The sequence below is a fragment of the Cnephaeus nilssonii genome (assembly GCF_951640355.1).
Source record: "Cnephaeus nilssonii genome assembly, chromosome: 6".
NCBI lineage: Eukaryota > Metazoa > Chordata > Mammalia > Chiroptera > Vespertilionidae > Cnephaeus > Cnephaeus nilssonii.
In genome coordinates this window covers 34,077,144-34,093,692 of record NC_137077.1, presented here as the reverse complement: position 1 = coordinate 34,093,692, position 16,549 = coordinate 34,077,144, and the positions used below count along the sequence as shown (strand labels likewise).

General features: G+C 44.2%; 1 protein-coding gene across 2 annotated transcripts in view; it reads left to right on the top strand.

The window, feature by feature from the left end:
* The window catches only part of ITPR2 (inositol 1,4,5-trisphosphate receptor type 2), a 427,719-nt gene that overhangs the window by 30,275 nt on the left and 380,895 nt on the right, over window positions 1–16,549 (top strand). For both annotated transcript variants that reach the window (XM_079773600.1, XM_079773601.1), the window contains exon 2: window positions 12,277–12,347. In XM_079773600.1, coding sequence (XP_079629726.1) covers window positions 12,277–12,347 — 71 coding nt within the window. The remainder of the gene's footprint in view (window positions 1–12,276; window positions 12,348–16,549) is intronic.

Genomic DNA, 16,549 nt, shown 5'->3' with positions numbered 1-16,549 from the left:
TTTCTACTAAGATAATTTTCCTTCTTCCTGAAATATAGTGAAAATCTGTTAGTGGTAAATTCTTAGTTTTTACTTACCTAAAACTATTTTGATATTCGCCTTGTTCTTAAAAGTTAATTTTGCAGGGTACACAGTTTTAACTTGACAGCCAAATTTTCTCTCAGCATTTTGTAGAAATTATTCCATAATCTCTGGCTTCTATTGTAGAGTCTGAGAAATTGGCAGCCCAATACGTTGTGTTTTCTGTATCTGTGGGTTCATATCTTTCATTAGCTCTGGAAGTTCTCAGCCATTATCTCTTTAAATATTGTCTTTCTTCTTAAAACCTGACACCGCTTATACATGTTGACCAAAGTTGTGGGGTCAGCACAGAAGATCTGTTCAATTCTCTCAAAACCCAGTTAGTATTTCCAGTCTCTTGGAGGCCTCATCCAGGCTCTCTTTTTCTCATTGTCTGTGGTAACTGATGAAATATGGAAGCATTGACTCTCAAAATTAGAAGGAGCTATCATGAGAAAATACTTTCACTACTCTTGTTCTATATTGATATCTTTTCTTAAGTAGAATCAGAAAATATCTTATGTAGAAGCATAAATTGTGTATCAATAATGAAATTTTCATAATCATTGAATGTTCATGCTTTTGGAGAGTCAGCAAAATGTGTCCAAGGATGCAATGATGCCCAGATATATTGGTGGGTTAAGGGACCGTATGTCAATCTTAATGTTAGATGGAGAGGGACAACGAATACTTCAAAGTGTCTGGTGAACAGTATTGAGATTTGCAAAGAGGTAGCTATACAGACTTTCCAGGAATAGAAGGTCAGAGGATTTATAGAACTCTGGTTCTCATGGGAAGTGAAGAGAGAATATCTAGAGCACAAAAGCCTTGTTACCAGGCTTATAAGTGGAGCCTTCTGATAACCCCAAGATAACCACTGAGACCTGAATCTGCTCTTTGATGTACCTTCTACAGATGACTAATTCTCGGGTGCAGCACAACGAGGTCGCAGAAGTCTCTCTAAAAGGAACTCATTACTTATATTTGCATCAACACAATCCTTGGTAGTCTCCTTTCAACAGGACTGAAGGGCAAAGGGAAAAATTGTCCACAAAGGAAAACAAGAAATTATTTATTTTTTTAATGGCTATCATAAAGAAGTTTCCGCTTAAAAAATTGGTCTCTTTTCCATTCTCTCCTTTCAGGATGATAATTATATATACATGGTAACCTCATCCTACTCTTCATGTTTCTTTTTTTTTTAAAAAAATATATTTTTATTGATTTCAGAGAGGAAGGAAGAAATAGGGAGAGATGGAAACATCGATGAGAGAGAATCATTAATTGGCTGTCTCCTGCATGTCCCCCTACTAGGGATTGAGCCCACAACCTGGGCATGTGCCCTGACTGGGAATCGAACCGTGACCTCCTGGTTCATAGGTCAACGCTCAACCACTGAGTCACACTGGCTGGGTGCCTTTATATTTTGTAACCCCTCTTTCATATTTTCTCTGTCCTTCTTATCCTCTGTTTCACTTTGAATAATTTCTTAAGTAATTAATGATCTATTTTCTAGTTCATTAGTTAGCTGTGTCTAATTTACTGTCTCAAACCCACCTACTTATTTTGACAATTATTTTTTCACTTCTAGAAATTCTTTATCAAATCCACATTTTTGATGGGCTCTTATTCTTTGCTCTTTTTTAAAAAATTTATCTTTCATGTCTGTACACATTCATAATAGATATATTTTTAGTTGATAATTATCTGTTTGATGTTTTTTTTTGCTGACACATGCATAGCAGCTTGTTGCGTTTTCTTATCAGTAATTTAAAAAATATTTGAGCTCATATTTCTTGAATTTAGTGTTCAATATAACAACTATAAACTCTGGACAAAATATAAAAAACAACTATGTGAAGGTGTGAAAGAGTGACCAAAACCAAGAAGAAACGTGGGTCAGGGGAAGTGTTTATGCTTGGAATAAGAAAGTATCTCTAGGTGTATTCCTACTTTATGACCTTTTTCCTGAGAGCACCTCCAAATTGGTGCCAACCAGGTGGTGAAAACTCAGGACCTGAACTTGCCTACTGAGTCACTTTTTGCAGGGCCAATGATTTCCTAGCTTTTTGCAAATGATTGTAATCTGATAGTTGTTAAGGTCAACTCAGCCATCACTAAGCAAGTTGTCTCAACTCGTATAGAGACCCATTCATTATCCTGAGAAATACACTTTGCAAATCCTTTGACTTTCACAGTGCACAGGGTGGGAGAGAATGCTAGGCAAACTGACTTGTAATAGTAATAGGTTCAAAGATATGAAGGAGGCAGGGTAGAGAGGATTAGAAAAGGAAGTTTAGATATGAAAAGGAAAAGTTATGATTTCTTTCTTTGGTTGTTGAGGGCTGTAAGCTTTCAAATACTGGGACAAATTCTTTCTGAAATCATGGTCAGATATACATGTTTCTCTTTGAAAGGCACTGAGTAACTCTTTTCCCACCAGTTGCATCAGCATCCTTGCTCTAAAGATAATTATTCCAGAAAACCATGGCTTCATGTAATGATTTTGAAAAGGTTAATATGTGAGCAACAACATACCTTTTGTAGTCCACATGCTATCATTAAAAAAGAATCATTTAGCCTGATCAAAAATTTAAACTTAAGGACTCATCTAGTATTTTCAGGGGTTTCCATGTACTAGCACTTCAAAATTTAGTGTGTATTCTGCAATTTAAAAGTGGTTTAAATGGATCTTATCTTTCATGGAAAAATAACTGGAAATTTTTTTTTTTTTTAAATTTCTTTATTGATCAAAGTGTCACATATTTGTCCTCATCCCCCCGTTCCCATCCCACACCCCTCCCCTTGGATGCCCCAACCCTCTGTTGAACTTAAGCATTGGTTAGGCTCATATGCATGCACACAAGACCTTTGGTTGATCTCTCCCCCCTCCCCCCACCCTCCCCTATCCTCCCTCTGAGGCCCGATAGTCCGATCGATGCCTCCTTGTTTCTGGTTCTGTTCTTGTTCATCAGTCTATGTTGTTCATCATTTCCCCTAGATGAGCGAAATCATGTGTCACTATAGATATACTTATAAGAATTGAATGTGCGACGAGCAATAATAGTTATGCTGACAGGCAAATGAATCAGTCTGTAGTGAGTTTCTTTCTGGACCAACAGTTCTTTTGAGACCCAATATCAATGTCCACCGGTTCCCTATGAGTACATGTCGGCACTGACCCCTCAGCTCTGGATGGTGGACAAATGGTGGTAATGCAGGTCCGACTCCCTCTGGTTTGGTCTCGGCTGGACCCAGGGGCACTGCTTCACCCGGATCCAGGGGCCCACGGCCTCACCTGGACCCGGGGCCAGGCTCACCCGGATCCAGGGGCCCGCGGCCTCGCCCGGACCCGGGGCCCAGGGCTCACCCGGATCCAGGGGCCCGCGGCCTCGCCCGGACCCGGGGCCCAGGGCTCACCCGGATCCAGGGGCCCGCGGCCTCGCCCGGACCCGGGGCCCAGGGCTCACCCGGATCCAGGGGCCGGCGGCCTCGCCCGGACCCGGGGCCCAGGGCTCACCCGGATCCAGGGGCCGGCGGCCTCGCCCGGACCCGGGGCCCAGGGCTCACCCGGATCCAGGGGCCGGCGGCCTCGCCCGGACCCGGGGCCCAGGGCTCACCCGGATCCAGGGGCCGGCGGCCTCGCCCGGACCCGGGGCCCAGGGCTCACCCGGATCCAGGGGCCCGCGGCCTCGCCCGGACCCGGGGCCCAGGGCTCACCCGGATCCAGGGGCCCGCGGCCTCGCCCGGACCCGGGGCCCAGGGCTCACCCGGCTCCAGGGGCCCGCGGCCTCGCCCGGACCCGGGGCCCAGGGCTCACCCGGCTCCAGGGGCCCGCGGCCTCGCCCGGACCCGGGGCCCAGGGCTCACCTGGAAATATTTTAAATACCTAATGGCAAACACAATTTCAACTTTGGAAGGAACCTGTTTTAGAAATTTTAGTAGCAACAAACTTTTGCATGATAAAAAAAAACTTATATAAGGAATTAAACATCCGTTTAATATTTAAGCTTAAAATACTTGTATTTTTAAGTACTATTGAAATAAGACACCTAAGAAGAGAATATAATGTTAAATTGTATTGCTTTAACTTTAAAAAACCCCACATGTCACATGACAAACAAAAACGAGTTTAACTCTTGTCATCATAGACAGGCAAATTATGAATGCAACTGTGAGGATCTGGTGTATTGCATCTGTTTTGCATTTACAAGTTAGAACACTTTTTGGTAGAAAATTTTGCAATGAAGTTACTTCCTTCTTTGCTAGATTTAAATTGTTTATAGCTTTGTGCAAGACTGTTTCCACAGGACCTATCCGATGTAAGGTATAAAAACATTGGACATTTATAGAATCTAGTTTTTCTTGTTAAGTAACTCTGAATTATAAGACATAGTAATTTACATACAAACAAGAATCTACAGGCCTTGAGGTTGGTTCCTTATTTGAGCAACTTGAGTATTGGTGGGTAAAAAAAAAGAAAAAGAAAAAAAAAAAAGATGTCCATATGACTAAATAGCAAGATCTTAAGATTTTAAAATACTGTGTTCTAAGACAATGGTGAAAGAATGGAACAAACTCACATATGGTATTAGTACTTTGCTTGGAATGCTGAAATAATGCATACACTTAAAAAAATCAATACTAAACAGTTAAATTTTATAACTTCAAGTTCATAAATATTATAAATGTCAGAATCTGCTATTGAAGGATGATACTACAGGCCAACTCTAATTACAAAACAGGATCAGAAAAATGAGTAACCACAGAAATAGAAGGAACTAGGAGGTCACAACTGACCCATTTAAAAAAACGAGGCTAGGAGAGTTTGACAGCATAAACACAGCTGGTTATAGAGTGGCAGACCAAGGATTAGAACCCATGTTTTTTGTCTTCTATTTTAGTACTACTTTTGTTTTTCAGTTTTTCATTTTTTAAAAATTGAATTCATTGGAATGACATGGTTTGCAAAACCATGCAGGCTTCAAGTGTGCAACTCAGTAAAACATGATCTGCACACTGTACCTTGTGCCCATTGCTCTAAGCAAAGTCTCTTTCCATCCTTATTCTCCCACCCCTTTTGCCTGCCTTCACCTACCCCCCACCCCCTACTACTTTTAAATGAAGGTACAGGAAGGAGTTGAGTGATGTTTCGGGGTGGTGGGGAATTTGTGGGGAGGAGGAACAGTTTAGGTAAGAAGCCAGGTTTCTTCACTTTCAAAATAGTTATACATTGTGTGAAATTTTCATTTAGTTGCAGTTTATTTATGTTACTACTGATGGACAGTTGTGTGTTTCCAGTTTTGCCACCTTGAACAGTGTTGCCTCGAACACTCTGGTACATGTTTCTAGATTCATGTTTGCAAGATTTCTTTAGGGGCATATCTATATTCCCAGTAAAATTTGACTCATATATATTTTTAAAAAACCAATGGTACTTTGTTAACCTAGACATTTACAAACAATCAAAAACTCATAGTGACAGGCAACAGTGTAGTGTGGTGTTTAAGAGAGGTGCAGGGGGCTGAGGGAGTAGTAAAAGGTATATTTTTTTGATTCATATCTACACTAATAAAAGAGTAAGATGCAAATTGACTGTACCTTCGTGACACCCACCAGCCAATCAGGAGTGAGTATGCAAATTAACCCAACAAAGATGGTGGGTTAGTTTGCATATGCAGGTGCCGTGCTGCTCCGGGGCCTCTGGGCAGTGTGGGAAGGCGGAAAGGCGTTTCCAGCTGGAGTGAAGGCTGTGCTGGCAGCCAGGGGAAGAAAGGCCCGTTCTTGCATGAATCTTTGTGCATCGGGCCTCTAGTTTATATATAAAATCATTCAAAGTACCTACTGAGATCTGCTTATAGATACTTTGGATAGTCCAATAGTTGAATGACTTTTTCTTATTAAAATAAATAATTTACAGTTGTGACCTTATGAAGAGAAGATATATATAAAAGATTACAGGTTTTATGATAGTTGAGAGTCAGTGACAGATTGAGAATTTTAGGCAGGTGCCTGTTGGCTTACTGGCTGATTCAGACATGAAAGCAATAAATGCAGCCCATTATAAAGGGTGCTAATGTACTGGGTTGAAAGGCACTACATGAGAAATTGTTATTTACAGCAGGCTGTCTTGGCCCTTTTCAGGATTTGACACTTGTGATAATTTTCTGAGACATATCTGGATGTGGAATATTTCTGACTCTTTTCTTCCATCTACTATTAGGCAGCTGTTTATTGGTTCTAGGTATTTCTTTGGCTAGGTATGATCTACCAAAAGTGACATTATTGATTTGTTCAGTGATTCAAAGAATCATCATTCATTTAATTAAAATTATTTAGCACTAGAAGTGTTTGAGGCCTAATATTTAAAGTTGGGAATATTGTGGTGAGCAAAACACAAATGGCCTGACTCTCTTGGAACTTAATAATTTATAGTGTTAGAGACAGGCATAAATGAGAAACTAGGATGGAGTGTGGTAAGTTCTATTGATAGAGGTACCTAGGGTACCATGGGAGTGCAAGACAGGTATATCTGATCTATTTAAAGAAGGTGAGGGAACGGTCACAAAAATACAGTCTTATTCTTGATCCCTAGAAATTTTGATTTTGTAGATCTATACCAAAGAAGCATTTTGTTGTTGTTGTTACTCTTATTATGATGATTATTATTTTAACTCCCCATAGGATTCAGCCAATTAGCCAGATTGGGGAAGCATTATTTATGAGTAATTAAAATGGGCAGTAATCATGACAGGGTGTTTAAATGAATTATCTAGAGATGCAATAGATGATTTCCAGTGATTTCTACTCAGAGGCTAAAGGTTGATCTTTATATTTATCCCTATTGAATTCTTGTCCTTAGATTATAGAAAATAACTGTCCCGATGGTGGTGGATGTGAGAGCCTGTCTTATCAGTAGTACACATGAAAGATCCTGGAATCGTGGTTTAGCTATAAAAACCCAGTGAACAGCAGAGGTGGTCTTGACTGCTGCAGGAGCTACTATGAACCTTAGGATGCATGACTGTAAACTTCGTATCGGAAAGGAGGAGGGAAGAGTCCCCTGTCCCACTTGCTTGGGATACATCTGTATTCCAGTGGATAGTTTCTAGGATAACATTTAAAGAGGATATTAACACTTGGGTATATGAAAAAAAAAAGTTTATATATATATATATATATATATATATATATATATATATATATATATGTGTGTGTGTGTGTGTGTGTGTGTGTGTATGTGTATATATATGTATATATATGTATATATATATATATGTATATATCTGTATTTATAAAAATGTGGTAAGTACTGTGATGGGAAGCACAGGGTGCTATTTCACTTCAATATAAAACACATTTCTAATAGCAGTACTGTTAGAAAGATGATAAATGAGGAGTACTCTGGCTTTGGAGGTGTTCAAGAAGAGGTGTTGGGGATATTGTAGAAGTTGTGCCAGTGATCACCATTAAAATCCTGTTTAACTTTTAACTTCAATGATCATATATGTCTTTATAACAGATTCACAATCTTTGTTTTTTTTCTACCCTTCTATTCTCAGTTGCAGTCCTGAGATGAAATGATTGTTTTTGTGAGTTTTACAGACATTTGCGTATAAAGAATAGGACAAATTCTTAGAACTGAAGTCATTCTTAATGATTAAGTTTTTATCGGGTTTACGGGGTCATTGAGGATAGGCATAAGTATTTACATAAATGCACTGTGATCTGATTTTTTACCTTTAGTTTTCCCCATTCCTCTTGATGGCTAGTCCATGCAGGTGGGGGCCCTTAGGGGGCTTTCTAGTGGGAGCCTGTAGTTCTGTGGGAATGAATAGGCACAAAGAATAAGTAGAATGTCTGCTACTTTTTATATAATTTTAATGTGCTCTAAATAAGACTATGTTTTATTATTATTATTATTATTATTATTATTATGTCTTGGATTCTTAACATGTCTCAACTAATTATAAAAGCTGATCTTTTCCTCACAGCATTTTTTAAAAAAATTAAATATTACATTTGATAGTCTCAGGACTCTTTGAGCCTTTTGCATTCAGTGTTACAGACTGAAGTTGGATATTGGAGAGGCTTGGGTTTGCTTTCTCTTGACCCAGTGTGACTTCCGGTTTCTAAGAAAACAGTTTTAAAGACTCTTAAAAGGAATTTTTTGCATGCTTGGCAGCTCTTGTAAAACCACATTTTAGAAAACCAGTATGAATGAAGCATGTAAAAAAAAATCAAAGAAATAACCATATTGCTTGACCAAATTAGCATTTCATTTTGTGGAAATTGGATCCTGTAGACAAATCTGGTGATTTAGGAAGTATCTGCTTCTGGTAACCAGATAAACCAGGAACCAAAGTTTCGATGTGGTTAATCATCCTAGCTAAGGTGACATTTGATCACAAATTGGGTTTTTCTCTATGTTGGAGTTGATGTATACTTGGGAGTCTGGTTAATATGTGTTTGTGTGTGTGTGTATGTGTGTGTGTGTGTGTGTGTGTGTGTGTGTGTGTGTGTGTTTTATATAAAACAGAAAATTGAAACTTGGGCATCTTCCTTCAAATGAATTCACACACTTGGAACTAATTCACTTGCATTTTTATAATATCCTGGGAAAGACCCAGTTATTCCCACTACTGGAGAAAATGTGGAGAAATGAACGATAATCAGTCTTCAGTGGTTAAATGTTCCCCTTTCAACAGGGGTGTGATTGGCTCTCAGGGCAGGGATTCAGCTTCTCTCTCTTGGAATTGTCTGAGAAATTGGCTTCTTGTCACTCTTTTAGTAGGGATGAAACATGTGTTTGTAACTACAAAGACAGTTTATTAATTGGATTCATATTTATTGAGTACCTACTATGTGTCAGGCACTCTTCTTGAAGCAGACAGGATGGTGAGGAATAAGGCAGGCAAGATCCTTGATTTTATTCATCTATTAAACACTTATTTAAGGGCTTCCTATATGCCAGAAACTGTACTTGGCACTTTGTGAGTATTAAGTCATGACTGTAAACTTAGCCATTTAATCCTCTTACCAATGCTATGAGGTCCAGATGGAGGTCCAGTCACCTGGCTAGGAGGGTGCTGAGCCAGGTTTGCACGCAGGATGTGTGCTGATAACCACCCACTCGGTGGTCACTCTGTAAGCCTGACTTCATCATTTTACACATTCCCAATGAGAAAAACAAAACATACAGGAAAAAAAAAGGAAGATAAAAACTACAGGTAATTTGACCAAAGTTAATGTATTGGTGTCTGTGTTCCATGTGTGTATATAAACATACTAGAGGCCCGGTGCATGAAAATTCATGCACTGGACGGGGGGCGTCCCTCAGCCCAGCCTGCCCCCTCTCACAGTCTGGGAGCCCTCAGGGGTGGGAGGCGACCTGGCGATCAGGGGAAGGCGACGCCCCATCACACCTCTGCTGCTGCCACTGCCGGGAGCACAAGCCTCGGCTGGCCCTGGTTACCGGAGCCTCAGGTGGCCCTGGGCCGCTGGGTAGCCGCCATCCGAGGCTTGTCTGCAACTCGGCCGGCCCTGCTTGCTTGAGCCTCAGTCAGTGAGGGGTGCAGGAGGACCTGAGGTCCCCGGCAGGGCTGAAGGGATTCCGGCCGCAGGCGCGCAGAGCATCCGGCCCTGCCCCCACTGTGGGCGCCACCATCTGGTGATGGTGTGATGGTCAATTTGCATATCACCTCGTTATAATATAGGATATCTTATGTTTTATTGACTTACTAGAGGCCTGGTGCATGAAATTCATGCACAGGTACGGTCCCTAGGCCTGGTCTGTGATCAAGGCCATCTTCCCTAGCTGCCCGCAGCCGGCCCCACCCCCCGCCGCCACCAAACCCTAGTTCCCCGTTTGCCATCGGGTGCTTGGCTGACTGTTCCTGCCCACTCATCGGCCCTGCTCCCACCACGGTTTGCCCTCTGTATGTGGGACAACTGGCAGGGCAGGGGCCTTGGCTTGGCACTGCTCGTATCCCCCGCCACCCACCCCCGGTTCCCCGTTCACCATCAGGCAATTGGAGTCTGCCGGTCAGGGAAAGGGACTAAGAGGTGGTCAGTGCGCCTCATAGTAACTGGTCCAGTGGTCATTCTGGTCATTCCGCTGTTAGGGTTAATTTGCATATTACCCTTTTATTATATAGGATAGAGTCCTGGTGCATGGGTGGGGGCTGGCTGGCCTGCCCTAATAGGGGCCCTGGATCAGGGTGGGAGTCCCTGCTGGGGGGCAAGGCTGGCTGGGGCGAGGGGCCATGGGTGGTTTGCAGGCTAGCCCCACCCTCGATTGGGGTGGGGGTCCCCACTGGGGGGCAGGGCCGGCATGGGCGAGGGGCCACGGGCAGTTTGCAGGCTGGTCATGGTCCCGAATGGGGTGGGGGTCCCCGCAGGGGGGCAGGGCCAGCCAGGGTGAGGGGCCACTGGGGGTTTGCAGGCCGGCCACGCTCCCAATCGGGGTGGGGGAGTCCCCTCTGTGGGGTGGGACTGGCCTGAGCAAGGGGCTGCAGTCGTTCTGGTCGTTCCGCGTTTCGGTTACTGGGCTTTTATTATATAGGACTAGGGGCCTGGTGCACGAAATTTGTGCACTGGGGGGGGGGGGAGGTCTCCTCAGCCCAGCCTGCCCCCTCTCACATACTGGGAGCCCGCATGGGATGTCCTACTGACAGCTTAGGCCCGCGCCCCACAAGGAGCGTACCTAATCCGCAGTCTGGCCTCCCTTTGTGAGAGACAACCGGGTTGATCAGGGAAAGGCACCAGCTCCATCACTCCGCTGCTGCAGCCACTGCCAGTCACTGCAGCCACCAAGGTGTTTTCATCAACACGGACTCTAGTCCCTTCACCATGAAAAAATGACAACTTTCTTTAGGCATTTTCAAGATGTGTCTTTCATAGAATATGACATTTCTTTCTTTCTTTTTTTTTTTTATCCTCACCTGAGTATATGTTTCCATTGACTTTTAGAGAATGTGGAAGAGAAAGGGAAAGACAGAGAGAAACATCAAAGTGAGAGGAAAACTTTGATTGGTTGCCTCCTGCATGAGCCCTGAACTGGGCCCAGCCAGGGAGGAGCCTGCAACTTAGGTACATGCCCTTGATCAGAATCTAACCTGGACCCTGCAGTTGGCAAACCTAGGCATTATCCACTGTGCCAAACCGCCCAGGGCAGGTTATGACATTTCTTAGCCCTCCAGCAGCAAACCTTCGTTTTTTTTCTCCAGAAGTGTGGTGGAAAAGCCCTAGATCACCTTTTTGGATTCTTATACCCAAGTTACTAAGAATATTACCAGTGGCATACAGGGAGCTTAGCCAATGAGTGGTCAGAAAAGGTGTTTCCTCTGTAGTTCACACCTATCTCCTCCGATCTCCGGCTCCAACCCTGCCAAGGCCTAAAGCCTCCAGCCCTGGGCAGGGGACCCCAGGGGGCACTGATCGCCCGGCTCTGCCCTGACCAAGGCTGCAAGCCTCTGGCCGAGGCTCAGGCCCTAGGCAGGGACCCCCAGCTGGCTCTGATCGCCCGGCTTCGCCCCCGGCCAAGGCCGCAAGCCTCTGACTAAGGCTCGGGCCCTGGACAGGGACCCCCAGCTGGCTCTGATCACCCGCAGGGGACCCCAGCTTGCTCTGATCACCTGGCTCCGATGGCCCGGCTCCGACCCCAGCCAAGGCCAGCAAGGGCAGGCGGAAAGCTTGGCTTCCTCCATTTCTGGGGAAACCCAAGCCTCCCTCCTGCTCTCCGTGGCCTCAGCCATCTTGGTTGGGTTTATTTGCATATTTGCTCCAGATTGGCCATGGGCGTGGCTTGTGGGCGTGGCTCGTGGGTGTAGTGGAGGTGCGGTCAATTTGTATATTAGTCTTTTATTAGTTAGGATTACCACCTATTTTCACAACATATTATAAATGTTTTGTAGGCTAATACATTTTCTAAATAGAATTTTACATAGTTCTACAATGTTCCATGGTTTGTCTATGTCATGATTTATCTAACCAGTGTCCTACCACTTACCAATGTTACTTAATTTTCAATTTCATAAATCCTGCTTTAATTAATCCCTTTAAAATCACATCGTTTTATAAATCCATGATCATTAAAAAGCTTTTTAATGAAGAATAGTATTAAAACTCTTTGTATATGTTTATACAGGATCCATGTGCTGTCTGTGCTCTTTGAATGTGACAATGTTAACAACATAACCATGCTTTTCCTTCTAGGTTAGTGGATGACAGGTGTGTGGTGCACCCAGAGGCGGGGGACCTTGCCAACCCTCCCAAGAAGTTCAGAGGTAAGAAACAAATATATATTTTTATTATGTGACCTCAGGGAGCAGGGGTTATTTTTAATCTTAAAATAAGTAATTTATTCAATGTGAAGCTTTCACGTATAAATATTTGAAAATTCTCTCATTGTTTTTCATCTTTTATGAAAGAATAGTTTTGTGTGTTTTTTTTTTTTTTACTAGACAGTAGTCTATCCATTGAAAGGAAATCTTGGAAATAAACTGTGAGAGGCCACTTTTCAAACCAGTACATCCAGCTGAATGTATATACGTTTCTGTGACAGTTATACTATAAATGTTAGTGTTTCATTAGCAGCTCTTTAGTTTATCTTTGTAAAAATCTCCAGGAGGGTGACAGTGATGTGTTAGCTTAGCTTTTCAAATGTCACTTTGGATGGTATGTAATAACTAACAATTGTCTTAGAACTCTTTTCTATGTATAATTTTAGAAATAGCTTGATACTATCAACTAAGGAATTAGTCATAGTAGGATATTGATTATTATTCGACTGTTATGAAAGAAAGATTAATAGAACCTGCAAAGAATCATATGCAACTAAAACCAGTAATTAAAAGCTTGCTCAAATCAATTTCGTAGTTTGTGTGTACTTATAATAATAGAAATAATTTTAAAACGACGTTCATTTTGAACATACTGCCAGCATCCTTCTCACATGGTGATAAGCAGCTGTAATAAGGGATAAAAATGTGGAGAGGGAATGGAAGGAGTCCCCAGAGCCCACAGCCGAGTCAGGATGTGCTACTTACTGCCCTGGGGAAGGGAGAAGTTAACATCTGGAAAATATTTCCCACGTTTCACTCTCTGTGATAGGCACTTTCCACACAATTCTCATTATAAAAATATGTTTCATTCTGCCTAAACGCAGAACCTGGTGGAGAGAGTGACAAGCACAGTACATGTCCTTTGAATTAAATTGGTCACTTTGAAAAAGAGATCCACATTCCGCCCCAGGTGGAAAAGTTAACATAAGGCAGGCTGTGGGAAATACACTGCCCATGAGAAGCACCCATAAAACCGCGCAGTAGGGACACTCCCCACTGGGGATGTTACTAAAACCCAAGTGTGTGCACCTGGCACTTCAAAAGGCCAACACTCAAAATGTCTGAGTTTGGAGTAAGACAAGGGTTATTGATCAAGAAGGTGCTCACTGAGAAGATGGGAGACCTAAGGGTGCCTCAACTCCATCTTGCTCACTGGACTGGGCTAACGGGGTTTTAGGGTGACGGGAGCAGGTATGCGAAGTGCTGGCGGGCAAGTTTTAGCTGGCGGATGTTGGAACTTGGCCATTTATGGTAAAGAGGCGCCAACACCAGATCTTCCCGGACAGTTGACCCTTGGCTTCTGAAAGGGTCCTGTTGTCAAGTTCCGGTTCTGTGCTGCCTTTTGGTTCAGTGGTGGTGGTGGTGGTGGTGGTGGTGAGACTGGTTCCCGGTGCAGCTGGAGGTCACAGCTCTCTCCTCTGCACATGCTTCGGCTGCATGACATGTGGTTTTGGTCTGTTGTCTCTGAAAGACAACTTAGTGCCTCATTAATCAGGACAGGACCGTTTAGTGCTGGTTCTGCATTACAAGGAAGGACTCGCAATAGAACTACTGTGAAGGAGAGTCAGCAGTGTGACAAAAATCAGGTCAACCTGCCAGAGACTGTGCAGTGAGTGTGTGGAAATGATTTCCAAGGCAGGAGAGGGCAGAGAAGCCCCAATGGAAGAACAGACAGGTTCTAAAAAGTTTGATCTTTATTATGCTAAGTGGAATAAACCAAACTGAGAAAGACAAATATCACAGGATCTCACTTATTTGTGGACTCTAATGAACAAAATGAATTGACCAACAAAATAAGACGTGAAGCCTGGAGGCATGGAACAGACCAACATACCTCAATGTGTGGTTAGAGGGGCGAGAAGAGATAAACCAAAGAACTTATATACTTACTAGAGGCTCGGTGCACGAAATTCGTGTGCAGGTATGGTCCCTAGGCCTGGCCTGCGATCAGGACCATCTTCCCCAGCTGCCTGCAGTCGGCCCCGTCCCCCGCCGCCACCCACCCCTTGGTTCCCTGTTCTCCATTGGGTGATTGGAGCCTGCCAGCCGGGGGAAGGGACAGAGAGGTTGGCTGTTCCTGCCTGCTCGCCAGCTCCATCCCCGCCACGGTGGCCATCAGGCGATTGGAGCCTGCCGGCTGGGGAAAGGGACCAAGAGGTGGTCAGTGCGCCTCATAGGTCCAGCGGTCGTTCTGGTCGTTCTGCTGTTAGGGTCAATTTGCATATTACCCTTTTATTATATAGGATAGAGGCCTGGTGCATGGGTGGGGGCCAGCTGGCCTGCCCTGAAGGGGGCCCCGGATCGGGGTGGGGAGTCCCTGCTGGAGGGCAGGTCTGGCCTGGGCAAGGGGCCGCGGGCAGTTTGCAGGCTGGCCCGACCCCCTATTGGGGTGTGGGTCCCCATTGGGGGGGCGGGGCCGGCTAGGGTGAGGGGCCACCGGGGGTTTGTAGTTCAGCCATGCCCCCGATTGGGGTGGGGGTCCCCACTGGGGGTGGGGCTGACCTGGGCAAGGGGCTGCGGGCAGTTTGCAGGCTGGCCACACCCCCAGCTTTGTCAGGAAGGATGTCTGGAATGATGTCTGGTCTAATTAGCATATTACCCTTTTATTAGTATAGATATGCATAGCCCATGGACATGGGCAATAGGGTAGTGAAGACCTGGGGGGAGTGGGTAGGGGCTGGGAGAAAGGGGAGGAAGGGGGGAAATGGGCGATATCTGTAACACTATCAACAATAAAAATATATTAAAAAAAAAGAAGTTCCATCTAGCACATTATATAAAGATGAGGAGAGAATTAGTGCTTTGGCAAAGGAACTGAGGAACTCACCCAGGATGCAGTACAGAGAGATAGAAAAAAGGAAAATGTGGATGAGCTTGGAGAACAGACTGAGAAGGTTTGGCAGTACCTAAGCAAGTTCAAGAAGGAGAGGCAAATGGGCGTGAAGCAGTATGTCAAGGGATATGGGTGAGAACTTCCCTAAGCTGAAGGAAAACAATGATGCCTCAGGTGGAAGAGGCGCGTGGAGGTCAGAGTGGTAACGATAAACAGAAACGAATCCACAGAGACTCCTTTGTGAACTGTAGCTCCTTAAAGATAAAAAGCCTTGAACGCAAATTGGGACAACAAATCTGCATTTGTAAAGGGAAAAAGCCTGGGGTTCAGATTTTGACTGTACCACTCACCGGCTGTGTCATTGTAACTAGGTCACCTAACCGCTTTGAGCCTCCGAGGACATCCTGTCATTGGCCTGTGGGAGTTGGGGTGGGTAATAACAAGAGCAAGGCCAAACACACAAGGCTTTGTGCGGCTGGAAATCTTTCCAGAGAATAAATGTGGATGTGTTTTAAGTCACTATACAAATGGTATTTAACTTGGAATAGATAAGCATGATGTATTTCCTTTAAACATATTTGACTCTATCTTATAACTTCTTCAAGGGCAGGATTTTATTTTTCTCTTTTTGTGTTTTTCAAGCATAGAGGTTCCCCCATAGTAGACATCCCAAAAAATAGCCATTAGATGATTTTGGACAAGAGACCCAAACTTTGCCCTGGGATCGTGTGATAAAACCTGGGTCCCAGGGGGGCCCCAACTTCACTGCCAGAAGCGTGGGTAGCCTTATTTCTCTGTCAGTTAGAGGGAAGATTAATCTTTCAAAGATAAACTTTCAGGGTTTGTGGCAGCCTTTTTTCTTTTTCTCTTTCCCAGTGAATTGTTTTAAAGTACAAATAATATTTTAGTGTGTCTGAGGCAACCCTTGGGTAACTGCTTTGTACCCAGTAGGTAATTATATACAGACTAGAGGCCCTAAATGGTGCACAAAATTCATGCACTGGTGTGTGTGTGTGTGTGTGTGTGTGTGTGTGTGTGTGTCCGTGTGTGTCCCTCAGCCCAGCCTGTACCTCTCCAATCTGGGACCCTTTGGGGGATGTCCAACTGCTGGTTTAGGCCAGATCCCACATCTGGCCTAAACCAGTAGTTGGATATCCCTCTCACAATCCAGGACTGCTGGCTCCTAACAGCTTGCCTGCCTGCCTGCCTGATTGCCCCTAACCGCTTCTGCCTGCCAGCCTGATCACCCCCTAACTGCTCCCCTGCCGGCCTGATTAACACCTAACTGCTCCCCTACTGGCCCAATCGCCTC